This window comes from Salmo salar, chromosome ssa02, assembly GCF_905237065.1.
Source record: "Salmo salar chromosome ssa02, Ssal_v3.1, whole genome shotgun sequence".
Classification (NCBI taxonomy): domain Eukaryota; kingdom Metazoa; phylum Chordata; class Actinopteri; order Salmoniformes; family Salmonidae; genus Salmo; species Salmo salar.
The window spans coordinates 70125012-70152861 of record NC_059443.1 but is presented as its reverse complement, the minus strand read 5'-3'; the positions used below and the strand labels follow the sequence as shown (position 1 = coordinate 70152861).

Sequence of the window (27850 nt, the reverse complement as noted above, 5' to 3'; positions counted from 1 at the left end):
TAATAGAATAGTACAGTATACAACAATAGAATAGTACTGTAGAATGTAACATAAGAGTACTGTACAGGACTGTAGAAAGTAACAGAATAGTACAGGACTGTAGAATGTAACAGAATAGTACAGGACTGTAGAATGTAACAGAATAGTACAGTACTCTAGAATGTAACAGAATTGTACAGTACTGTAGAATAGAAGTATTGTTCCTGTGAGCGAACATCAAGAAGTAATTAAAACATATATTTATGTTCTCAGCCTTCATATAAAATATAACTGTACATCGAGGCTATTTCAGAAATACAAAGCAACGTTATTGTGTTCAGATTCTGTTCCATGTTACTTAAAAACCTGTTGGGGCTAGGGGGCAGTATTTGCACGGCCGGATAAAAAAACGTACCCGATTTAAACTGGTTACTACTCTTGCCCAGAAACGAGAATATGCATATAATTAGTAGATTTGGATAGAAAACACTCTAAAGTTTCTAAAACTGTTTAAATGGTGTCTGTGAGTGTAACAGAACTCATATGGCAGGCCAAAACGTGAGAAGATTCCATACAGGAAGTGCCCTGTCTGACAATTTCTTGTCCTTCTGTTGCATCTCTATCGAAAATACAGCATCTCTGCTGTAACGTGACATTTTCTAAGGCTTCCATTGACTCTCAGAAGGTGCCAGAAAGTGGAATGGTATGTCTCCTGTCTCTGGGCGAAGAACAGCAGGAGATTTTGTGAGTGGTCAGGCTGGAAACAGTGACACTGGAGATGCGCGTTCATGAGAATTCTCAATTTTTTTCTTTCAGCCTTTGAATGAATACAACGTCGCCCGGTTGGAATATTATCGCTATTTTATGAGAAAAATAGCATAAAAATTGATTTTAAACAGCGTTTGACATGCTTCGAAGTACGGTAATGGAATATTTTGAATTTTTTTGTCACGAAATGTGCTCGCGCGTCACCCTTCGGATAGAGACCTGAACGCACGAACAAAATGGAGCTATTTGAATATATCTATGGATTATTTGGAACCAAAACAACATTTGTTGTTGAAGAATAAGTCCTGGGAGTGCATTCTGATGAAGAACAGCAAAGGTAATCCAATTTTTTCTTATAGTAATTCTGAGTTTAGTGAGCGCAAAACTTGGTGGGTGTCAAATTAGCTAGCCTGTGATGGCCGAGCTATCTACTCAGAATATTGCAAAATGTGCTTTAGCCGAAAAGCAATTTTAAAATCTGACACAGCGATTGCATTAAGGAGTTCTGTATCTATAATTCTTAAAATAATTGTTATGTATTTTGTGAACGTTAATCGTGAGTAATTTAGTAAATTCACCGGAAGTTTGCGGTGGGTATGCTAGTTCTCAACATCACATGCTAATGTAAAAATATGGTTTTTGATATAAATATGAACTTGATTGAACAAAACATGCATGTATTGTATAACATAATGTCCTAAGATTGTCATCTGATGAAGATCATCAAAGGTTAGTGCTGCATTTAGCTGTGGTTTTGGTTTTTTGTGACATATATGCTTGCTTTGAAAATGGCTGTGATTATTTTTTGGCAGGGTACTCTCCTGACATAATCTAATGTTTTGCTTTCGCTGTAAAGCCTTTTGAAATCGGACAATGTGGTCAGATTAACGAGAGTCTTGTCTTTAAAATGGTGTAAAATAGTCATATATTTGAGAAATTTAAGTTATAGCATTTTTGAGGTATTTGTATTTCGCGCCACGCGATTCCACTGGCTGTTGACTAGCGTCCCACCTAGCCCAGGGAAGTTAAATAATGAAAGGAAAAATATTTAACATAAAAGTGATTTACAAGGTTCCCCATCTTATTCATCATAGTTTAAAAGGCAAAACTGACCCTAGATCAGCACTCCAACTAAGTGTGAATACAGTAGTCCTGTGGCTCAGTTGGTAGAACATGGTGTTTGGGTTCAATTCCCAATGGGGCCACCGGCATGAAAGATGTATCCACACATAATAAGTCACTTTAGATAAAAGTGTTTCTAAATGGCATATCATGATATATTATTATAATACTTAGTTGGACTAGACAGGTCCAGATATACAGGGTTTCTGTCAAACTTGTTGTGTTCAGGTCTTCTGGGTTTCCCTGTGGCTCACTTGGTAGAGCATAGTGTTTGCAACGCCAGCATGGTGTGTGCAACGCCAGGGTTGTGGGTTCGATTCCCACGGGGGGCCAGTACACACACAAAAAAAAAAAATGAAATGTTTGCATTCACTACTGTAAGTCGCTCTGGATAAGAGTGTCTGCTAAATGACTAAAATGTAAATGTTGTGTTCAGCTCTTCTGGGTTTGTTGTGTTCAGCTCTTCTGGGTTTGTTGTGTTCAGGTCTTCTTGGTTTGTTGTGTTAAGCTCTTCTTGGTTCTGGGTTTGTTGTGATCAGACCTTCTTGGTTCTGGGATTGTAATGTTCAGGTCTTCTCGGTTCTGGGTTAGTTGATTGTACTGTAGAGAACAGAGGAGTCCTCCTCAGCTGCTTGTGCTGCCGTGAGTCTGAAGAGAGAGAAACAGAAATGAAACAGAATCTGCTTCCCCAAAAAACCTTCATATACTCTTTATAGTGCCTTACTTTGACCAAGGCCTATATGGCTCTGGTGAAAAGTAGTGCACTAAATAGGGAATAGGGTTCCATTTGGAACACAGTACAGTTCCTCAAAACCAGCACTCTCTCATTATATTGTTGGGTTTGTAAGGAAATGACAACACTAGTGGCCACTAGGGGTCACCTCTTTCACTTATTAATGACATCATGGTCTTCTCGTCCAATAAGCAGCAGCATATGAATGAGCTGTAAACAAGAATATAGCTTGTTTACAACCAAATCTAAAAACATGTGTAACTGGAATGTTATAGGAGGGTCCGGATTTCTTTTGGGCGAATTCACTCTTTTTTTGAGAAACTATCCCCAACCAGCGATTCACTTCCTCATTCTCGTTGTTCAGTAAGTGGGCTCCAAAAAACACCCCAAAACACCCTTTTAGAAACTAAAAAGCTCTAAGTAGTCTATAGTGATGCATGTCTTTAGATGTTGTACACATGAAATTGTGTCATTCTGAACTTAATCCACAACGTTATGTTCCATGTTGTTGAGACTTGAACGATGCCTCTCGTCCGTTCTATCAGCAGGCTACACAGAGAATACAACAGTTGGACGGGGAAACAGCACGAGTCACACAAAATGGAATATAACGTTGTGGATAAAGTTTGGAATGACACAATTTCATGTGTACAACTGCAACATCTAAAGTCCTGCATCACTATACTGAGATATTTCTGTTTCTAAAAGACAGTATTGTGTTTTTGGAGCATTTGTTCATCTTTTTTCAGTGCCTCTATTGCACAACGAGGATGAGGAAGTGAATTGCTGGTTGGGGTAAGTTTCTCTAAAACAAGTGAAGTCGCAGTAAAAGGTGTCTGGACCCTTCTATAATATTTACATACAAAATAGAAATTTGGTTGTAAAAAAAGCCAACTACACCTTTAATGCGGTGTATCCACAATGCTCTAGAATTGACTGTTGTTGTAATGGCAGAATATGTTCACTGGTTGGCATAACTGGGGCAGTCGAATTTCACAGCATCGTACTGGACATCCTCGTCCTGTTTCTGGGGTTGAGACAGCTGGACGGTTTTTAAGCGAGAGAAGTGGATGCTGGCATAGTGAACGTCATCCTGGTCGACGGTGGCCGTTGTCTGTGCTGCAGTAGGGGTCATGGCCATGCCTGAGATGTTGTCATACACTGGACTAGAGTCTCCCTGATGGAGAGAGAGAACAGACAATATAAATAGACCTGGGGACTGACAGCATGAAGAGTGGAAATGTCCCACAAAGCAATAAAAATGATCTTACATCTGTTTGAACAGACTGACCTGTCCGTTGTCTGCTGTGTGTCTTGTGTCAGAGGTGGATTTGGAGGACTTCTTCCTGTTTTGTAAATGAATGAATGAATGAATGAATGAATCTATTAATAAAGTAATGAAGATAATAAAGTGAAATAATCTTTAAAATATGCATTTTCCCTCACCTGAACCACATGAAGCCAGAGAGACATGAAGCCAGTATGACACCCAGAACAACCACTATGATTCCTACAGCTGCAGCTATAACTGAGGTTTGTTTCTCTAAAAGATAATATAGATGATATGAGTACATGTTATTATGAACTGAAAATGAATATACAGCAATACAGGACATTAATGCAATACTTGTATATATAAGACTATGTATAGTTATAAACCAAAGTGTAATAAGGCAAACTATGAGAAGATTACCTTGAAACATCATTTCTTATTGAACATTTTGTATTGAAGTATTGAAGATGAAACTTTACCTGCTACAATGATCATCAGAGCTGTAGAGTTATGAGATGCTATTGTATTCTCAGCCTCACAGTAATATTCTCCTCTGTCCTCAGAGCTGATGTTAGTGATGCTGTAACTCTGTCCTGATGCTTTTGGTGAGGCTACATTCTTCTTGTACCAGGTGTATTTGTCCACAGGTGGGTTGGCATCACTGCTGCAGGTCAGAGTCACTGAACTGCCCTCCACTATTTCACCAGAGGGACTGACTGACACTGAGGTGTTCTTTGGAGCATCTAGTAAAGCAGAATTTGTCAGAAGGTTAGGACTATAGTATACTACCTCAAATGACGTCATGTGTAAAATTAATTATATCTAAAGTCAGAGGACTATCTAAAACTATCACTTACAAAAAACATGAACAAGAATACATTTGGAGATACTTTAGGACCGGAGTGTCTACTAAACTATTCTTCAAGTGTTTGAGGTACTGAACATTCTAACTATAGACATGCATACATCTATGACATTGTCTGTAATTTCTATGTAATGATGAATATTGATAGATAAAGCAGTAATACCCTTCTCATTGATATTAAATTATTGATACTTGCTAAATAGAATAGTAGTTTAATTCATACTCACACACTGCAGGAGAGGGGAAGTCCTCATGACCTTCAACAGAACAGGAGTAACTGTCCGCAGAATGACCCAACACTACTAGTGTATTACTAGAGTATTGTTGGGAAGTGGGCTCATCTAGACGTTGTCCGTTCTTATACCAGATGTAGGTGGGGTTGTCAGTCAGAGTACAGGTGGTGCTACAGGTCAGTGTCTTCTGTCCCTCTGCAGCAGGAGTCACCTTCACCTGCAGACCTGAAACAATATGTATAAAACCACATACACCTCTGTGTTAACAGGATGGTTCATTTATTTTCTCCTGTAATTTAATATGATTTACAGTTGTATCATACAGTGCAGTATTACCTGTGACAGACAGAGTTGTTCCTGGGAAACTATGACCCCATTCAAAGCTGTTTGTTTTAAAAGTGAAGCGATACTCAGCTGAGTCCTCCTCTATCAGATCTGAGATTCTCAGAATGGAGGGACCTTCATTTCTCCATGTCTCTTTGTCAGGGTACTTCACACGACCTGTATACCCTGGGTCTCTGGTTAGGTCTTCAGGGGTCGACTTATCACTTCTAAACCAGAATGTTGATGTGGTGGAATAATAACCAACATAAGTACAGGATATGTCCACTGTTGACCCCTTCAAGACACAGATTGTCCTCTTGGTGTAAGTCACTCTGTTGCAGCTCTGACCCTGAACACCTGAAACACAGTGACATAACAAGAGGTCAACTGGATTGCATTCTCAGTTATTTCTAGAAACGCTAAATGTCGTAGTTGTAATATTACATAGTGAAACCAACACAGTTAAATAGTTACAGTTGTACAATGATGTATTAGGGACAGATTGAAATTTACTGGGGGAGAGTTGTCAAACTATTTATTCTGCTTTGAGGAGGGTTGTGTGGTTTTTTGGTGTGCACAGGAGAGGGTAGTGCAATTTTTCCCTGGTTTACATTGACTCTTCTATTCGTATTTTCCCTGTAAACAATGGGTTGACTTACTTTTGATATTATCCTAATAAAGTTTATAACCATTTGTGAAGGTTTGGTGTTGTGTGGCTGTTATTAAGTTTCAGCTACTGAAGGCCTATGACTTGAATGCAGTGCTCCCCAGCGCTCCTACTGACACCGACAGTTGAACTTGAGGTGAGTAAGACTGTTTCTGGCCTACCAGATTTACCCCTTTTATCTAACAATAAAATGCTTATCTTTATACAATTTGTTACAGGCTGTTTCTAAGGATATGTGAATGTGGCTCATTAGGCCAACATCCATAAAATGTCCGGTAAATTGAAATCTTCCTTGTCATGTAGTCTGGCACCAATAACTGGCCATGACAGACCCAGCAGACTCGGACCAGCTCCACAACACTGTCTCTATGCATGGAGCCACCATTGGAAGACAGGAGGAGTTACTCCAGAACCTTATAGAAGGAAACAATACACTGGTGGGAAGTCATGACCAGGGTTTCAAAACATTACTGGAGCAATTCTATGGACTATCTATCAAGCAGCATGCCACAACGGAGACCTCCCGGACGCACAGTAATCCCCCTCCAAGTGGTGATTTTGTACAGCCTACTTCTGCTTCCCGAGAACCCCGCTTACTTCCTCCGGAGCGCTATGCTGGGGATCCTGGAACCAGCCGAGCGTGTCTTTCCCAGTGCTCGCTCATCTTTGAGCTGCAGCCGTCTTCGTTCCCTTCGGATTGTTCGAAAATAGCGTATCTGATAACGCTAATGTCTGGAAGGGTGCTCACCTGACTAACGGCAGTTTGGGAGCAACAATCCGTCATTTGCCTTCGTCTGGAGGATTTCATTGCAGAGGTGAGGAAGGTGTTCGATTCTCCAGTGTCCGGGAGAGAGGCGGCCGAAAGCTACTTCGATTACATCAAGACCCCGTAGTGTGGCAGACTACACAGTAGACTTTCGCACGTTGGCCACCGAGAGTGCCTGAAACCCGGAGTCTCTGTTCGATACCTTTCTTCATGTATTATCGCAGGAGGTTAAAGACGAGCTCTCAGCTCGGGAGTTACCCCTAGACCTCGGCTCCCTCATAGCTTTAACCATAAGGATTGATGGGCGTCTACGGGAACGCAGGAGGGAGAGGTGGTCTGTTCTCGGCTCCACTTGTTCATCCACGGCTGCTCATTCATCCACGGCTGCCCGACGCCTGCATTACGCAGGCTTAACTCCAACAGTTGCCTGCACTGTGGTGCTACAGGGCATTACAAATCCAACTGTCCAGTAAAAGACCAGACTCATCGGTTCGGTACGAGTACAATGGTGGGCCATGCTGGGAGGTTTTCGACTCCTTTTACTCGTATCCCTTTCCATGTTATCCTGCTCTGGGGTGACAGGTCTAAATCTCTCCGGGTGCTCATTGACTCTGGGGCTGATGAGAGCTCCATGGACGCCACTCTGGTATCTGAGCTGGGTATCTCCACATAACTCCTTTCTGTTCTATACTTAACCAGTGCACTGGATGGACGCTCCATTGGCAGGGTCACTCACTGTATGGTTCCTATTAACCTGTGTGTGTTGGGCAATCACAGTGAGTCCATAAGGTTTCTTCTTATTGAATCTCCCCATGTTCCTATTGTTTTGGGATTTTTATGGCTACAGAGGCACAACTGGACCACTGGTTCTATCCTGGTCTGGAGCCCGTTCTGACACTCATATTGCCTTAACTTCTTTGGGATAGGGGGCAGTATTTTCACGGCCGGATAAAAAACGTACCCGATTTAATCTGGTTACTACTCCTGCCCAGAAACGAGAATATGCATATAATTAGTAGATTCGGGTAGAAAACACTCTAAAGTTTCTAAAACTGTTTTAATGGTGTCTCTGAGTATAACAGAACTCATATAGCAGGCAAAAACCTGAGAAGATTCCATACAGGAAGTGCCCTGTCTGACAATTTGTTGTCCTTCTGTTGCATCTCTATCGACATTACAGCATCTCTGCTGTAACGTGACACTTTCTAACTCTTCCATTGTGCCAGAAAGTGGAAAGGGGTGTCTGCAGTCTCTGGGTGAAGAACAGCAGGAGAATTTGTGAGTTGCCTGGGGACAGTGACACTGGAGATGCGCATCCATGAGACTACTCAATTTTTTTCTTTCAGCCTTTGAATGAATACGTCACCCGGTTGGAATATTATCGCTATTTTATGAGAAAAATAGCATAAAAATTGATTTTAAACAGCGTTTGACATGTTCCTAAGTAAGGTAATGGAATATTTTGAATTTTTTGTCACGAAATGCGCTCGCGCGTCACCCTTCAGATAGTGACCTGAACGCACAAACAAAACGGAGCTATTTGAATATAAGTATGGATTATTTGGAACCAAAACAACATTTGTTGTTGAAGTAGAAGTCCTGGGAGTGCATTCTGACGAAGAACAGCAAAGGTAATCCTCATTTTCTAATAGTAATTCTGAGTTTAGTGAGCACCAAACTTGGTGGGTGTCAAATTAGCTAGCCTGTGATGGCCGAGCTATCTACTCAGAATATTGCAAAATGTGCTTTCGCCAAAAAGCTATTTTAAAATCTGACATAGCGATTGCATAAAGGAGTCCTGTATCTATAATTCTTAAAATAATTGTTCTGTATTTTGTGAACGTAATCATGAGTAATTATTAAATTCACCGGATGTTTTCGATGGGTATGCTATTTCTGAACATCACATGCTAATGTAAAAAGCTGATTTTTGATATAAATATGAACTTGATTGAACAAAACATGCATGTATTGTATAACATAATGTCCTAGGAGTGTCATCTGATGAAGATCATCAAAGGTTAGTGCTGCATTTAGCTGTGGTTTGGGTTTATGTGACATATAATTGCTTGGAAAATGGCTGTGTGATTATTTGTGTCTATGTACTCTCCTAACATAATCTAATGGTTTGCTTTCGCTGTAAAGCCTTTTGAAATCGGACAATGTGGTTAGATTAACGAGAGTCTTGTCTTTAAAATGGTGTAAAATAGTCGTATGTTTGAAAAATTTTAATTATTGCATTTTTGAGGTTTTCTTTTTCGCGCCACGTTCTTCCATTGGATATTTGGCGAGGCGTTCCGCTCGCCAAATATCCACATTTAATATCCACATTTAACCCAACCCCTATGATTCAGAGAGGTGCGGAGGGCTGCCTTAATTGACATACATGTCTTCGGCGGCTGTCTACGCTGGACCTGCCCCTCCGGTTGGAGTCTCGTAAACTTTCCCCCATTTCATTTGTCCTTTCCCCATCTCTAAAGTCCTTAGCCTCTCTGCTGTTTGTCTTCTGTTGCTCCGTACCCACTATATGCATCCCACTTTTCATGTGTCCAAGATGAAGCCTTTGTCTCACAGCCCTTTGTCTCCTGTTTCCAGGCCCACCCCCTCTCCCCATCTCATCGACGGCCATCCGGAGTACATGGTGAGACGCCTCCTCAGTGTTCGACCTCGGGGCAGGGGTTTCCAGTACCTGGTTAACTGGGAGGGTTATGGTCCGGAGGAGAGATGCTGGGTTCCCGCTAAGGACATCCTGGACCTGGCCCTCATCGCCGACTTTCACCGCCGGCACCCCGGTCAACTTGGTATGCGCCCAGGTAGGGCACCAGGTGGTGTCCCTAGAGGGGTGGGGGTACTGTCACACCCTGATCTGTTTCACCTGTCTTCGTGCTTGTCTCCACCGCCCTCCAAGTGTCACCCATCTTCCCCATTCTCCCCTGTGCATTTATACCTGTGTTCTCTGTTTGTCTGTTGCCAGTTCATCTAGTCTTGTCAAGCCTACCAGCATGTTGTTCGGTACGCCTGCTTTTCCTAGTCCCTGTTTTCTAGTACTCCCGGTTCCAACCTGTTCTGCCTGGCCTGACACTGAGCCCACCTGCCATACCATTCAGTCTGCCCTGACCTCGAGCCTGCCTGCCGCCCTGTACCTTTTTTTGACCTGGTTTACAAACTTCTGCCTGTACTCAACCTGACTCTTGCCTGCCCCTTGTCTGTTAATACATATTAGAGACTCAAACCATCTGTCTCCTGTGTCTGCATCTGGGTCTCATCCTGTGTCGTTATGCTCTGTAATGTGTCTCTATCTATGTATTCTGAACAACAATATAAACCCAACAAGTAAGGTGTTGGTCCCATGTTTCATAAGCTGAAATAAAAGATCCCAGACATTTTCCATTACCACAAACATCTTGTTTTCTCAAATTGTGTATACAAATTTGTTTACATCCCTGTTAGTGAGCATTTCACTTTAGCCAAGATAATCCATCCACCTGACAGGTGTGGCATATGAAGAAGCTGATTAAACAGCATGATCATTATACAGGTGCACCTTGTGCTAGGGACAATAAAAGGCCACTCTAAAATGTGCATTTTTGTAACACAACACAATGCCACAGATGTCTCAAGTTTTGAAGGAGCGTGCAATTGGAATGCTGACTGCAGGAATGTCCACCAGATCTGTAGCCAGAAAATGTAATTTTCATTTCTCTGCCAATGTCGTTTAAGAGAATTTGGAAGTATGTCCAACCGGCCTCGCAACTGCAGAACACTTGTAACCACGCCAGCCCAGGACCTCCACATCCGGCTTCTTCACCTGCGGCATCATCTGCGAACAGCCACCTGGACAGCTGATGAAACTGAGGAGTATTTCTGTCTGAAATAAAGACCTTTTGTTAGGACAACCTCAGTCTGATTGGCTGGGTCTGGCTCCCCAGTAGGTTGGCCTGGCTCCAAAGTGGTTGGGCCTATGCCCTCCAAAGCCCACCCATGGCTGTGACCCTGCCCAGTCATGTGAAATCCATAGATTAGGGCCTAATTAATTGATTTCAATTGACTGATTTCCTTATATGAACTGTAACTCAGTAAAATCGTTGAAATTGTTGCATGTTGTATTTATATTTTTGGTCAGTATAATTGTATATGTATTTATGTAAAAAATATGGACCACAATGGAAATAAATCCCCGACTTTATTGTGCAATCCTGATCACTTAAAACATTTTTTTTTTTTTTTTTACTACCAAATAAAATCAATCAATCAATCCAAACTGTGCAGCGGCAAATCGATGAATGCAAAGAGACATCTGTTACAAAGCAACTAAAAGTTTAATGACATTCGGAGATTGTCAAGACAAGCCTTCGATACTGGGTAAGCCTACAAGGTAGGGAGAGATGTATTTTTCTGTTTGTCGAGATTGACGTAGTCTATTTATTGTGGTTTTGAAAACGCAAAGCATGAAATTGAAGTGACCGAAGTCGTAATGCTTTGTTTATTGGTTGTGTGGTGCATTGGCAAAGAAACAGGTTGGTGGAAAATTTGTTGCATATATTTTGTATATGATCGTAGTGTAATGGAACAGGCAGGCAGGGCGAGCTTGTTTGTGATGGTCGCGAACACTCAAACTTCTGGCCCGTAGCCCTGCGTGGCATCGATCATGCCACAAAAGCATGCTGAAATGGCAAAGTCGATATTCACGTTTATAAATACATGGTCCCCCCCCGAGTAAATGTCTGTCCGTTAATTACCAATAATGCTATAACTTCAATTTCTCAAACATATGACTATTTTACACCATTTTAAAGACAAGACTCTCGTTAATCTAACCACATTGTCCGATTTCAAAAAGGCTTTACAGGGAAAGCAAAACATTAGATTATGTCAGGAGAGTACCCTGCCAAAAATAATCACACAGCCATTTTCAAAGCAAGCATATATGTCACAAAAACCAAAACCACAGCTAAATGCAGCACTAACCTTTGATGATTTTCATCAGATGACACTCCTAGGACATTATGTTATACGATACATGCATGTTTTGTTCAATCAAGTTCATATTTATATAAAAAACCAGCTTTTTACATTAGAATGTGATGTTCAGAACTAGCATACCCACCGCAAACTTCCAATGAATTTACTAAATTACTCATTATAGATACAGAACTACTTTATGCAATCGCGGTGTCAGATTTTAAAATAGCTTTTCGGCGAAAGCACATTTTGCAATATTCTGAGTACATAGCCCGGCCATCACGGCTAGCTATTTTGACACCCACCAAGTTTGGGACAACCTAAACTCAGAATTACTATTAGAAAAATTGGATTACCTTTGCTGTTCTTCTTCAGAATGCACTCCCAGGACTTCTACTTCAACAACAAATGCTGTTTTTGTTCCAAATAATCCATAGTTATATTCAAATAGCTCCGTTTTGTTCGTGCGTTCAGGTCACTATCCGAAGGGTGACGCGCGAGCGCATTTCATGACAAAAAATCTCTAAATATTCCGTTACCGTACTTCGAAGCATGTCAAACGCTGTTTAAAATCAATTGTTATGCTATTTTTCTCGTAAAATAGCGATAATATTCCAACCGGCTTAAAGAAAAAAATGGAGTAGTCTCATGACCACGCATCTCCAGTGTCACTGTCCCCAGGCTGACCACTCACAAATTCTCCTGCTGTTCTTCGCCCAGAGACAGCAGACACCCCATTCCACTTTCTGGCACCTTCTGAGAGCCAATGGGAGCCTTAGAAAATGTCACGTTACAGCAGAGATGCTGTATTTTCAATAGAGATGCAACAGAAGGACAAGAAATTGTCAGACAGGGCACTTCCTGTATGGAATCTCCTCAGGTTTTGGCCTGCCATATGAGTTCTGTTATACTCACAGACACCATTCAAACAGTTTTAGAAACTTTAGAGTGTTTTCTATCCAAATCTACTAATTATATGCATATTCTCGTTTCTCGGCAGGAGTAGTAACCAGATTAAATCGGGTACGTTTTTTATCCGGACGTGAAAATACTGCCCCCTATCCCAAACAGGTTAAATAAACACTCACAAACTGCAGGAGAGTGGAGATCCTCATGGCCTTTTACAGCACAAGAGTAGCTGTCTTTACTGTTACTGGACACTGCGTCTTTGTACTGGGTGGAGTTGCTTTCCTCTAGATGTTGTCCGTTCTTGTACCAGATATAGATGGGGTTGGGGTTACTCAGAGTACAGGTGGTGCTACAGGACAGTGTCTTCGACTGTGAACTCCATTTAGGAGTCACCTCCACCTGAGAACCTGAATTAAAGAAGAGCAAAAAAAGAGTATACGGTTCAAAATTGGTATGAGTTAATTATTAACATCATGACTCTTCAAAACTGTATAATTGCAGACTTGTTTACGCTGCTGTGCGTTTTTGTTGCCGATCTTACTTTGATACCTGACGGTTTTTTACTTTTTCATTACCGTATATTTTTACTTTTTCCCTCACTCAACTTTTTTCCTCACTCAACTTTTTTCATTCATCCCCGGAGGTTTTATCTGGACATGGTTCGTCAGGACTTCAAACAGCCGAAGCTAAGTAACATTAACATGATGCCTTCTAATTGCAGTCGTTGTACTTATAATATACAGGAGAACGACGCCTTACGGCAAGGATAGCTGTGCTGCAAGCCCAGCTTCAGACGCGATCGTTAGGCAAGGGTAATTTCAGTGTAGGAAAGGATGAAACAGCGTCTGTGCCACCAGTAAGTACAGATAGTAACGTTAGTATAAACCCCCTCGCACGGTCCCCGCAGCCGGACATCTTTCTCATGGCTTCTAGAGGGAAACGCTGTAGGAATGCTCAACCGGTGTCGCTTATTCAGCCGACAGAAACTTTCAACCGGTTCTCCCCATTAAGCGAGTCGGAGTCGGAGGCCGAGACTTCTCTGGTCTCTACTCCTCCCGTTGTGGGGTCTGAGACGCCGACGGCTCCCACCATTAGCTCTGACAAATTGAAAACCCTAGTCATTGGCGACTCCATTACCCGCAGTATTAGACTTAAAACTAATCATCCAGCGATCATACACTGTTTACCAGGGGGCAGGGCTACCGACGTTAAGGCTAATCTAAAGACGGTGCTGGCTAAAGCTAAAACTGGCGAGTGTAGAGAGTATAGAGATATTGTTATCCACGTCGGCACCAACGATGTTAGGATGAAACAGTCAGAGGTCACCAAGCGCAACATAGCTTCAGCGTGTAAATCAGCTAGAAAGATGTGTCGGCATCGATTAATTGTCTCTGGCCCCCTCCCAGTTAGGGGGAGTGATGAGCTCTACAGCAGAGTCTCACAACTCAATCGCTGGTTGAAAACTGTTTTCTGCCCCTCCCAAAAGATAGAATTTGTAGATAATTGGCCCTCTTTCTGGGACTCACCCACAAACAGGACCAAGCCTGGCCTGTTGAGGAGTGACGGACTCCATCCTAGCTGGAGGGGTGCTCTCATCTTATCTACGAACATAGACAGGGCTCTAACTCCTCTAGCTCCACAATGAAATAGGGTGCAGGCCAGGCAGCAGGCTGTTAGCCAGCCTGCCAGCTTAGTGGAGTCTGCCACTAGCACAGTCAGTGTAGTCAGCTCAGCTTCCCCCCATTGAGACCGTGTCTGTGCCTCGATCTAGGTTGGGCAAAATGAAAAATGGCGGTGTTCGCTTTAGCAATCTCACTAGTATAAAGACCTCCTCCATTCCTGCCATTATTGAAAGAGATTGTGATACCTCACATCTCAAAATTGGGTTACTTAATGTTAGATCCCTCACTTCCAAGGCAGTTATAGTCAATGAACTAATCACTGATAATAATCTTGATGTGATTGGCCTGACTGAAACATGGCTTAAGCCTGATGAATTTACTGTGTTAAATGAGGCCTCACCCCAGGTTACATTAGTGACCATACCCCCCGTGCATCCGGCAAAGGCGGAGGTGTTGCTAACATTTACGATAGCAAATTTCAATTTACAAAAAAAAAACAACAATGACGTTTTCGTCTTTTGAGCTTCTAGTCATGAAATCTATGCAGCCTACTCACTCACTTTTTATAGCTACTGTTTATAGGCCTCCTGGGCCATATGCAGTGTTCCTCACTGAGTTCCCTGAATTCCTATCGGATCTTGTAGTCATAGCAGATAATATTCTAATTTTTTGGTGACTTTAACATTCACATGGAAAAGTCCACAGACCCACTCCAAAAGGCTTTCGGAGCCATCATCGACTCAGTGGGTTTTGTCCAACATGTCTCTGGACCTACTCACTGCCACAGTCATACTCTGGACCTAGTTTTGTCCCATGGAATAAATGTTGTGGATCTAAATGTTTTTCCTCATAATCCTGGACTATCGGACCACCATTTTATTACGTTTGCAATTGCAACAAATAATCTGCTCAGACCCCAACCAAGGAGCATTAAAAGTCGTGCTATAAATTCTCAGACAACCCAAAGATTCCTTGATGCCCTTCCAGACTGCCTCTGCCTACCCAAGGACGTCAGAGGACAAAAAATCAGTTAACCACCTAACCGAGGAACTCAATTTAACCTTGCGCAATACCCTAGATGCAGTTGCACCCCTAAAAACTAAAAACATCTGTCATAAGAAACTAGCTCCCTGGTATACAGAAAATACACGAGCTCTGAAGCAAGCTTCCAGAAAATTGGAACGGAAATGGCGCCACACCAAACTGGAAGTCTTCCGACTAGCTTGGAAAGACAGTACCGTGCAGTATCGAAGAGCCCTTACTGCTGCTCGATCATCCTATTTTTCCAACTTAATTGAGGAAAATAAGAACAATCCGAAATTTCTTTTTGATACTGTCGCAAAGCTAACTAAAAAGCAGCCTTCGCAAATGGAGGATGGCTTTCACTTCAGCAGTAATACATTTATGAACTTCTTTGAGGAAAAGATCATGATCATTAGAAAGCAAATTACAGACTCCTCTTTAAATCTGGGTATTCCTCCAAAGCTCCATTGTCCTGAGTCTGCACAACTCTGCCAGGACCTAGGATCAAGGGAGATACTAAAGTGTTTTAGTACTATATCTCTTGACGCAATGATGAAAATAATCATGGCCTCCAAACCCTCAAGCTGCATACTGGACCCTATTCCAACTAAACTACTGAAAGAGCTGCTTCCTGTGCTTGGCCCTCCTATGTTGAACATAATAAACGGCTCTCTATCCACCGGATGTGTACCAAGCTCACTAAAAGTGGCAGTAATAAAGCCTCTCTTGAAAAAGCCGAATCTTGATCCAGAAATTATAAAAAACTATCGGCCTATATCGAATCTTCCATTCCTCTCCAAAATTTTAGAAAAAAGCTGTTGCACAGCAACTGACTGCCTTCCTGAAGACAAACAATGTATACGAAACGCTTCAGTCTGGTTTTAGACCCCATCATAGCACTGAGACTGCACTTGTGAAGGTGGTAAATGACCTTTTAATGACGTCAGACCGAGGCTCTGCATCTGTCCTCGTGCTCCTAGATCTTAGTGCCGCTTTTGATACCATCGATCACCACATTCTTTTGGAGAGATTGGAAACCCAAATTGGTCTACATGGACAAGTTCTGGCCTGGTTTAGATCTTATCTGTCGGAAAGATATCAGTTTGTCTCTGTGAATGGTTTGTCCTCTGACAAATCAATTGTACATTTCGGTGTTCCTCAAGGTTCCGTTTTAGGACCACTATTGTTTTCACTATATATTTTACCTCTTGGGGATGTCATTCGAAAACATAATGTTAAATTTCACTGCTATGCAGACGACACACAGCTGTACATTTCAATGAAACATGGTGAAGCCCCAAAATTGCCCTCGCTAGAAGCCTGTGTTTCAGACATAAAGAAGTGGATGGCTGCAAACTTTCTACTTTTAAACTCGGACAAAACAGAGATGCTTGTTCTAGGTCCCAAGAAACAAAGAGATCTTCTGTTGAATCTGACAATTAATCTGGATGGTTGTACAGTCGTCTCAAATAAAACTGTGAAGGACCTCGGCGTTACTCTGGACCCTGATCTCTCTTTTGAAGAACATATCAAGACTGTTTCAAGGACAGCTTTTTTCCATTTACGTAACATTGCAAAAATCAGAAATTTTCTGTCCAAAAATGACGAAAAATTAATCCATGCTTTTGTTACTTCTAGGCTGGACTACTGCAATGCTCTACTTTCCGGCTACCCGGATAAAGCACTAAATAAACTTCAGTTAGTGCTAAATACGGCTGCTAGAATCCTGACTAGAACCAAAAAATTTGATCATATTACTCCAGTGTTAGCCTCCCTACACTGGCTTCCTGTTAAGGCAAGGGCTGATTTCAAGGTTTTACTGCTAACCTACAAAGCATTACATGGGCTTGCTCCTACCTATCTTTCCGATTTGGTCCTGCCGTACATACCTACACGTACGCTACGGTCACAAGACGCAGGCCTCCTAATTGTCCCTAGAATTTCTAAGCAAACGGCTGGAGGTAGGGCTTTCTCCTATAGAGCTCCATTTTTATGGAATGGTCTGCCTACCAATGTGAGAGACGCAGACTCAGTCTCAACCTTTAAGTCTTTACTGAAGACTTATCTCTTCAGTAGGTCCTATGATTAAGTATAGTCTGGCCCAGGAGTGTGAAGGTGAACGGAAAGGCTGGAGCAACGAACCGCCCTTGCTGTCTCTGCCTTGCCGGTTCCCCTCTTTCCACTGGGATTCTCTGCCTCTAACCCTTTTACAGAGGCTGAGTCACTGGCCTACTGGTGTTCTTCCATGCCGTCCATGGGAGGGGTGCATCACTTGAGTGGGTTGAGTCACTGACGTGGTCTTCCTGTCTGGGTTGGCGCCCCCCCTTGGGTTGTGCCATGGCGGAGATCGTTGTGGGCTATACTCGGCCTTGTCTTAGGACGGTAAGTTGGTGGTTGGAGACATCCCTCTAGTGGTGTGGGGGCTGTGCTTTGGCAAAGTGGGTGGGGTTATATCCTGCCTGTTTGGCCCTGTCCGGGGGTATCATCGGATGGGGCCACAGTGTCTTCTGATCCCTCCTGTCTCAGCCTCCAGTATTTATGCTGCAGTAGTTTATGTGTCGGGGGGCTAGGGTCAGTCTGTTACATCTGGAGTATTTCTCTTGTCTTATCCGGTGTCCTGTGTGTATTTAAATATGCTCTCTCTAATTCTCTCTTTCTGTCTTTCTCTCGGAGGACCTGAGCCCTAGGACCATGCCTCAGGACTACCTGGTATGATGACTCCTTGCTGTCCCCAGTCCACCTGGCCGTGCTGCTGCTCCAGTTTCAACTGTTCTGCCTGCGGCTATGGAACCCTGACCTGTTCACCGGACGTGCTTGTTGCACCCTCGACAACTACTATGATTATTATTATTTGACCATGCTGGTCATTTATGAACATTTTAACATTTTAACATTTTGACCATGTTCTCTTTTAATATCCACCCTGCACAGCCAGAAGAGGACTGGCCACCCCTCATAGCCTGGTTCCTCTCTAGGTTTCTTCCTAGGTTTTTGGCCTTTCTAGGGAGTTTTTCCTAGGGAGTTTTTCCTAGCCACCGTGCTTCTTTCACATGCTTTGCTTGCTGTTTGGGGTTTTAGGCTGGGTTTCTGTACAGCACTTTGAGAATATCAGCTGATGTACGAAGGGCTATATAAAAATAAATTTGATTTGATTTGATTTGATATAATGTGGTATGCAGTGTTAACTGTGACAGTCAGAGTTGTTCCATGGAAGCTGTACCCCCATCTTGCCTCATCAGTTGTAAATCTGAACTTGTACTCAGTTGAGTCACTCTCTCTCAGGTCTGTGATTCTCAGGGTGGAGTCCTTTTCTGTTTGTCGATGGTATTCCACACGACTTGCATACTCTGGGTCCTGGCTCAGGTCTTTAGTTACACCAGACTCCCATTTGTTGAACCAGTATACTTCTGTGACGTTATGCCAACTGGGATGTGTGTAAAAGCATGATATGTCCACTGTTGACCCTTTCAAAGCGCAGATACTCTGATGGGTGTAAGTCACATTCATACAGCTCTCACCCCGAACACCTGAAACAAAATGAAGCTGATCAATTCCTGAAACGATAATGAGAATAGTTTCAAGTGTTTCAGATGTATTGGACAGTTTCATTTTGAATTTTAAAATAATATTGACATACATGTACATACATCTATAAAACTGTTTATCATTCCAATGTATATTGTTAAGAATATTGATAGAGAATGTAATACCATTCTTATTGGTTCTAAATGATACTACATAAAATACTAGTTTCATTCATACTAACACACTGCAGGAGAGTGGTGATCCTCATGGCCTTCTACAGCACAGGAGTAACTGTCTGAATAATAACTATTGACAGAGTACTGCTGGGAAGTGGGCTCATCTAGACGTTGTCCGTTCTTGTACCAGATGTAGGTGGGGTTGTCCGTCAGAGTACAGGTGGTGCTACAGGTCAGTGTAAAACCACATACACCTCTGTTAACAGGATAGGTAATATTTTTTCTCCTGTAATTCATTATGATATACTATTGTAAAATACAGTGTAGTATTACCTGTGACAGACAGAGTTGTTCCTGGGAAACTATGACCCCATTCAAAGTTTTGAGTTTTAAAAGCGAAGCGATACTCAGCTGAGTCCTCCTCTCTCAAATCTGAGATTCTCAGGGAGGAGGGACCTTCATATGTTTCACTCTCTCTTCCAGTGTACTCCACACGACCTGCATACCCTGGGTCTCTGGTTAGGTCCTCAGGTGTCAACTTATTAGTCCAACTAGCACTCCGTTTAGGACTAAACCAAAGTGATGATTTGACTCTATTATACCCAACATAAGTACAGGATATGTCCACTGTTGACCCCTTCAAGACACAGATTCTCCTCTTGGTGTAAGTTACTCTGTTGCAGTCCTGACCCTGAACACCTGAAACACAGTGACATAACAAGAGGACAACTGGATTGTATTCTCAGTTCTTCCTAGAAATGCAAAAAGTTCTCAAATGACAAAGTGAAGCCAACACACAGTATAATGTATTAAATTCACACTCACACACTGCAGGAGAGTGGAGATCCTCCTGGCCTTTTACAGCACAGGAATAACCATCAATGTAGTTGCTGGAGATTGAGCTTTTGTACTGGGGTGAGGTGCTTTCATCTAGATGTTGTCCGTTCTTGTACCAGATGTAGGTGGGGTTGTCAGTCAGAGTACAGGTGGTGATACAGGTCAGTGTCTTATCCTGATGTCCACCAGTCACCTTCACCTGAAGACCTGGAGAAAAAACAATATCACTGTAAATCCCTTTATCACTGACTTATCACTCTAATACAAAGATGGAAGAAATCCTATGTTATACAGACATAAATACAAACCATGGAAATTTTTCAGAACTAATTGTAAATTAACATAATAGCACTTTTTTACTTTACCTGTGACAGACAAAGTCACTCCAAGTTTTCCAGTATATGTCCCTCCTTCCTGATCTGTTAATAATCTGAACCTGTACGTAGCTGAGTCTCTCTCTCTCAGGTCTGTGATTCTCAGGGTACAGTCTTTCTCCTTATCCCCACAATACTCCACATGACCTGCATATTCTGGGTCCAGACCTATATCTTCAGTCTCCATTTTAGTGAACCAGAAGGTTGATGTGACTTTATGACCTCTGGGATATCTGAAAGAGCAGGACAGCTTCACTGTTGACCCCTTCAAGGCACAGATACTCTGAGTGGAGTAAGTCACACTCCAGACATTCTGCCCCCGTACAACTGAAACACAGCCACACAACACAACATTTATTAAATAGAAATTTAGCAAAAATGGCTCTCACTAACAGTAATGTTGGTCCACATTTTGTTTCCATAGTTACTGAGTTGGGTGTGAATGGAAAATAAGCATGATAAGCATGGCTCAATGAGCAGTGAAAAACAACTATATAAAGTGACGTAGATACACCAAACAGAACAACAGAATAACATAATGACTCTTAACCATTTAGACATGTTTGTAAATTGAAAAACAGTTATGGGATCATACCTGCCACAGACCAGAGAAAGACCACCAACACACCTCCTGCTGTTCTCAAGACCATTGTTGCATCTCCCACCCTGCAGTCTTAGAAACATAAACAACAACTCACTCTATAGCTGGTGAATAACTACATAATCATCATCATCATTATCAACAACAACAATCACTTATTGAACAGATGTGTAGAACTGTAAACACATATTTCTACATTGATTGTTCTGAAGCTGTTTTATTCTCAGAACCCCAAATATAGGAGAATAAATGTTCAATCCTCTACGGTCCGTCAAGCTGTACAGCAGCCTAAAGACTGACCACCAGGTTCAATGATATCTCCTATCCCCAAGCTGTGAGGATAAACAGCAAGTGACACACACACACACACACACACACACACACACACACACACACACACACACACACACACACACACACACACACACACACACACACACACACACACACACACACACACACTCACTCACTCACTCACTCACTCACTCACTCACTCACTCACTCACTCACTCACTCACTCACTCTCTCACACACACACACACACACAGAGTGCATCTGTAGTGAAGGCCCATGGAGTCCGTATCAAAGTCTAGAGAGCTGGTTGTTATGGATGTAGAAAAGTTAAAACACATCCTACACAGTATAGATGTCAACACTACTCCCTATCAGTCTGGTCCTGAAGGGCCCTCAGATAAATACACTGTGTCATTCACACACACTGTGTCATTCACTTTATGAATACTGGCCCTGATGTAACAACCAAAACACAGCTCAAAACATAACAAGAAGTAAATGATACATTACCCTCAAGTATATGACTTATGACTAAAAACAAATAACTCAAAACTATACTTCAAGATATTGTCAAGAGTACTTACAGAGTGAAGTGAAGGGGAGAGGTCTTGTACAGTGAGTCAAGTGACTGGTAGTGAGTGAAAACAAGAAGTAAGTGTTGAAACATTATAAAAGCAGTCAGAACGCAAGTAGCTAATGCAGAACTGTCCTTCATGTTTAATTAAGACATTAACATGCACGCCGACCAGACCAGCATGTCAGAAAAGGGCTGTTACTGTATTTTAACAGAAATTGTGAAAAAGACAAGTCTGGGCCTATATTTCTTTAATAAACTATATGTGTCCCATTTCCAATGTGATCTTTATACAATATACAGAACCATGTCAACAATGTGTTGTCTATACTATTTATAAAAATTTTACATTTTACATTTTTACACGTTAACATTTTAATGTGTTGCCTTGCCCTTCTGAGTTCTGTATATACAGGTCAAAGTTCCATGATGTCATCCAATTAGAACCCATTCCATTTATACACCCATGACCATCACTCCTCATCAGCTGCATCAAAGTGGTACTGAAGGTTCCAGTGTTCTAGACTAGAGCTCTCCCTACTGGCATCTCAACATTACTGCAGCCTCCAGTCCTCATGATGTCCTCATTCATTTGGGAAGAAATGGGAATGAAATTAATGGTGTTCCCGTTATTCCAGCCATTATAATGAGTCCATCCTCCTATATACAAGGCTGTTAACCCACTGTTCCTAGGCCGTCATTGAAAATAAGAATTTGTTCTTAACTGACTTGCCTAGTTAAATGAAGGTTAAATAAAAATAGAATAAATATACCAGCCTCCTGTGGTGTACAGTACTGGTAGTAGCTTTATCTAGCAGAGGCATCAATGAACACCACCACAGCCTGCTGTATTGACTGTGAAGTCTACTGTAGTCTGCTGTATTGACTATGTAGTCTATTGTAGTCTGCTGTCCATAAATAATGCTGTTTAGTAGACTCAACTACCCAAAGCAATATACAGTCGTGTGCATATATTTTACATATGGGTGGTCCCGGGAACCAAACCCATTTCATTGCAGGTGCCATGTTCTACCAACTGAGCTACAGAGAACCATATTCTGTATAGTCTAATGTGCAAATACAGATTTCTGATATGATTCAGGAGATCTGTGAGAGGACAGACAGGAAAGTAGAACGGGGAAGTGACACTGAGTGTATGCATCTAAACCAACAAAACCACAACCCACCATCACTGTGTCTCATGTTAATACTACTCCTAAACACAACCCACCATCACTGTCTCATGTTAATACTACTCCTAAACACAACCCACCATCACTGTGTCTCATGTTAATACTACTCCTAAACACAACCCACCATCACTGTGTCTCATGTTAATACTACTCCTAAACACAACCCACCATCACTGTCTCATGTTAATACTACTCCTAAACACAACCCACCATCACTGTGTCTCATGTTAATACTACTCCTAAACACAATCCACCATCACTGTGTCTCATGTTAATACTACTCCTAAACACAACCCACCATTACTGTGTCTCATGTTAATACTACTCCTAAACACAACCCACCATCACTGTGTCTCATGTTAATACTATTCCTAAACACAACCCACCATCACTGTGTCTCATTTTAATACTACTCCTAAACACAACCCACCATCACTGTGTCTCATGTTAACACTACTCCTAAACACAACCCACCATCAATGTGTCTCATGTTAATACTACTCCTAAACACAACCCACCATCACTGTGTCTCATGTTAACACTACTCCTAAACACAACCCACCATCACTGTTTCTCATGTTAAAACTTCTTGGGGCTAGGGGGCAGTATTTTCACGGCCGGATGAAAAACGTACCCAATTTGAACAGGTTACTACTCTGGCCCAGAAACTAGAATATGCATATTATTAGTAGATTTGGATAGAAAACACTCTGAAGTTTCTAAAACTGTTTGGCAGGTAAAAACCTGAGAAAATTCCAAGCAGGAAGTGGAAAGTCTGAGGTTGTAGTTTTTTCAAGATATTGCCGTGACTGTATACAGTGACGTAGGGTTAATTTTGCACTTCCTAAAGCTTCCACTAGATGTCAGCAGTCTTTAGAACGGTGTTTGAAGATTCTATGGTGAATTTGATGGGAATTACAGCACAAGGAAGTAGGTGTCCCATTATAAGGCATGGGCTCAGTCACGCGCAATGACTTGGGAGCGAGCTGAGTTCATATTCTCTGCTAAAGAGAACGTATAGGTCCGGTTGGAATTTTATTCAAGATATATGATAAAAGCAACCTAAAGATTGATTCTATACATCGTTTGACATGTTTCTACAAACTGTAGTATAACTTTTTTGACTTTTCGTCTGGACTAAGTAAGCATGCGCGTTGTGGATTTGGATAGTGAACCTAACGCGCAAACAAAATGAATGTATTTGGACATAAATATGAACTTTATCGAACATTTATTGTGGAGCTGGGTTCCTGGGAGTGCCTTCTGATGAAGATAATCAAAGGTAAGTGAATATTTATAACGTAATTTCTTAGTTTTATTGATTACAAGATGGCGGGTTTCTGTTTGCTAGTTGTTAGTTTCATCTGGGCTGTACTCAGATTATTGCAAATTGTGCTTTCGCCGTGAACCTTTTTTGAAATCTGACAAAGCGATTACATTTAGGAGAAGTGTATCTATAATTCTGTGCATAACACTTCTATATTGATCAAACATTTTGATGAGTATTTCTGTAATATGTGTGCTCATTGTCTCAGCCTCCAGTATTTATGCTGCAGTAGTTTATGTGTCGGGGGGCTAGGGTCAGTCTGTTACATCTGGAGTATTTCTCTTGTCTTACCCGGTGTCCTGTGTGTATTTAAATATGCTCTCTCTAATTCTCTCTTTCTCTCTTTCTGTCTTTCTCTCGGAGGACCTGAGCCCTAGGACCATGCCTCAGGACTACCTGGTATGATGACTCCTTGCTGTCCCCAGTCCACCTGGCCGTGCTGCTGCTCCAGTTTCAACTGTTCTGCCTGCGGCTATGGAACCCTGACCTGTTCACCGGACGTGCTTGTTGCACCCTCGACAACTACTATGATTATTATTATTTGACCATGCTGGTCATTTATGAACATTTTAACATTTTAACATCTTGACCATGTTCTGTTATAATATCCACCCTGCACAGCCAGAAGAGGACTGCCCACCCCTCATAGCCTGGTTCCTCTCTAGGTTTCTTACTAGGTTTTTGGCCTTTCTAGGGAGTTTTCCTAGGGAGTTTGTCCTAGCCACCGCGCTTCTTTCACATGCTTTGCTTGCTGTTTGGGGTTTTAGGCTGGGTTTCTGTACAGCACTTTGAGAATATCAGCTGATGTACGAAGGGCTATATAAAAATACATTTGATTTGATTTGATTGATTGTGCTGATTCACCGGGGGGGTTTGGAGGGAATACATTTCTCAACATTACGCGCCAATGTAAAATGCTGTTTTTGGATATAAATATGAACTTTATCGAGCAAAACATACATGTATTGTGTAACATAATGTCGTAGGAGTGTCATCTGATGAAGATCGTCAAAGGTTAGTGCATCATTTAGCTGTGTTTTGGGTTTTTGTGATGCATCTAGTTGCTTGGAATATGGCTGTGTGATTATTTTTGTCAATGTACTCTCCTAACGTATAATCTAATTTTATGCTTTTGCCATAAAGCATTTTGAAATCGGACAATGTGGTTGGATTTACGAGAAGTTGATTGTTTGAGAAAATGGAATTATGAGATTTTAGCTGTTTTGAATTTGGCGCTCTGATTTTCCACTGGCTGTTGTCAAAATCAATCCCATTAACGGGATAAGAACGGGAAAGGGTAGCCCTCTCTCTCTCAGTAGAGTCAGAGAGAGAGGGAAGGGAGAAAGGTATTTATGGGGGGGGGGGTCATAAACCTTACCCACTGGCCAACGTCATGACACTGTATATCCCACAATCTGATTAACATGTAAAAATGTATTTACACACACACAGAGAAACAGACACATCACAAACACACACACACACACACACACACACACACACACACACACACACACACACACACACACACACACACACACACACACACACACACACACACACACACACACACACACACACACACACACAGTTATACTTGACCCTGTTATACTTTGACAGTGAACATGACCCTATTGAATGGAGATCTGGGTATTACTGGCATACTATACTGATCATGTTTTAAACATGCAATTGAATAAACTGAACTAAACTAAACACATGAAACCACAGTCCAGGGTCCGTATTCACAAAGTGTATCAGAGTAGCAGTGCTGATCTGGGATCAGTTTAGCCTTTTAGATCATAATGATATGGACCGTCTGGGACACTTTATGAATACAGGCCCTGATGTAACAACCAAAACACAGTTCAATAGAAACCAACAAGTACAAAGATACAGTAAGTCATGTGATGTATGGCTAAAAACATCAAAACAAAAACTATATTTCAAGATATCGTCAAGTGTACTTACAGAGTGACGTGAAGGGGAGAGGTCTTGAACAGTTAGTCAACTTACTGTCACTGCATGGAAACAAGAAGTAGTCTACTGTAAGTATTAGTAGAAACAGGCGTAGCCTAAGTGTGAGTTCTCTGGTTGACACATTTTAAAGTAGCCTAGTCAGGGCATTAACATGCATCAACAGCATGTCACATAAGGGATGTTACTGTATCTAAATAGAAAATGGTCTAAAGTCAACATACTGTAGTTGCATTTCTTTATTTGAGGAGTGAGCCTACATGTTTTACAAGAGGCAAAATGTGACACATTCCCATCACTCTTCATCAGCTGGTACTGAAGGTTCCAGAACAGATGAAAGGGGAGTATCTTTGGTTCCAGTGTTCTAGACTAGAGCTCTCCCTACTGGCATCTCAACATTACTGCAGCTTCCAGGCTTCATATGTCCCTGCTAGTCCGATAAAAATATACAAAATAGAATGTAGAACATTTCAAAAAGATATATAGAATAAAACAGTCAAGCAGTTAAAAATACTGTGTTATTGGGACTTATGTTGAACTGGTGTTTGAATTGAGCAAACTAATGGACTCAGCTAGCTTGTTAGCTACATGAAGCTGATGTTATTCAGCAATAAAACAAGCATTTTTGTGCATCACACAGCAACTCTGAATGGACTGGATTGTGAACAATACGAAGTGCTGCCGCTGAATTACAGCAAGACCCCATACTTAGCTAACTAGCTAGCTCACAAGCTAACATTTAGCTATCAACATTAGCTAGCTAGAAACAACAGACAACAGTGAGCTGTCATTATGCCAAGGCCAAGGCAAGCTGCTCTGAATTTCCAGTGTGTGTTTGTGTGAAAGAGACGTCTTCAGCTCACTGATCTTCAGAACAATGGACCCAAAGTGAACCCTGACATGCATATAGCTGTCTGTCTGTCTGAGTGCTGCAGAGATGTTTGTCCTTCTTGAAGGTTCTCCCATCTCCACAGAGAAACTCTGGAGCTCTGTCAGAGTGACCATTGGGTTCTTGGTCACCCTGACCAAGGCCATTCTCCCCCAATTGCTCAGTTTCGCCGGGCTGCCAGCTCTAGGAACAGTCTTGGTGGTTCTAAACTTCTTCCATTTAAGAATGATGGACACCACTGTGTTCTTGGGGACCTTCAATGCTGCAGAAATGTTTTGATACCCTTCCCTGACTCTGTGCTCTGACATGCACTGTTAACTGTGGGACCTTATATAGACAGGTGTGTGCCTTTTCAAATCATGTCCAACCATTTGAATTTACCATAGTTGAACTCCAATTAAGTTGTAAAAACATCTCAAAGATGATCAATGGAAACAGGACGCAGCTGGTCTCAATTTCGAGTCTCATAGCAAAGGGTCTGAAAACTTATGAAATAAGGTATTTCTGTTTTGTATTTTTGATACATTTGCAAAAAATTCTGAACCTGTTTTTGCTTTGTCATTATGGGTTACTGTGTGTGGATGGATGAGATTGATATTTTATTTGATACATTTTTGAATAAGGCTTTAGCATAACAAAATGTGGAAAAAGTCAAGGGGACTGAATACTTTACAAATGCACTATAGATAACAGGCAACATTAAATTATATATGGAAAACAGACACCATTAGATTATATATGCATAACAGGCTACATTAGACTATATGTGGATAACAGACAACGTTAGACTATATATGGATAACAGTCTACATTAGACTATATGTGGATAACATGCTA

The 27850-nt window shown here is 41.7% G+C and overlaps 1 protein-coding gene across 2 annotated transcripts; it reads right to left on the bottom strand.

Moving 5' to 3' along the window:
* Positions 1-1648: 1648 nt before the first annotated feature.
* Positions 1649-26206, bottom strand: LOC106592504 (B-cell receptor CD22-like). Of its 2 annotated transcripts, none has more exons than XM_045708957.1 (12): positions 26119-26206; positions 21638-21681; positions 20754-20831; positions 20150-20485; positions 19773-19991; positions 19281-19646; positions 4968-5198; positions 4355-4618; positions 4049-4145; positions 3894-3948; positions 3503-3779; positions 1649-2517 (listed from the first exon to the last, which is right to left on the bottom strand). In XM_045708957.1, the coding sequence occupies exons 3-11, from the start codon at positions 20806-20808 to the stop codon at positions 3564-3566; spliced, it is 1839 nt and encodes a 612-aa protein (XP_045564913.1). In that variant the 5' UTR covers positions 20809-20831; positions 21638-21681; positions 26119-26206; the 3' UTR covers positions 1649-2517; positions 3503-3563. The 2 variants fall into 2 exon arrangements, with proteins under 2 accessions (XP_045564913.1, XP_045564916.1); XM_045708960.1 differs by lacking the exon at positions 19281-19646 and adding an exon at positions 5310-5654 and having other exon boundaries at positions 26119-26171.
* Positions 26207-27850: the final 1644 nt, after the last annotated feature.

Excerpts from the sequence above, each read along its gene's own strand:
- LOC106592504 (XM_045708957.1), bottom strand. The coding sequence starts at position 20,808 with ATGGTCTTGAGAACAGCAGGAGGTGTGTTGGTGGTCTTTCTCTGGTCT. Across the intron at positions 19,992-20,149 it reads AGTGACTTTGTCTGTCACAG|GTCTTCAGGTGAAGGTGACT; the intron begins GTAAAGTAAAAA and ends TTTTTTCTCCAG. Across the intron at positions 3,780-3,893 it reads ACACAGCAGACAACGGACAG|GGAGACTCTAGTCCAGTGTA; the intron begins GTCAGTCTGTTC and ends TCTCTCCATCAG.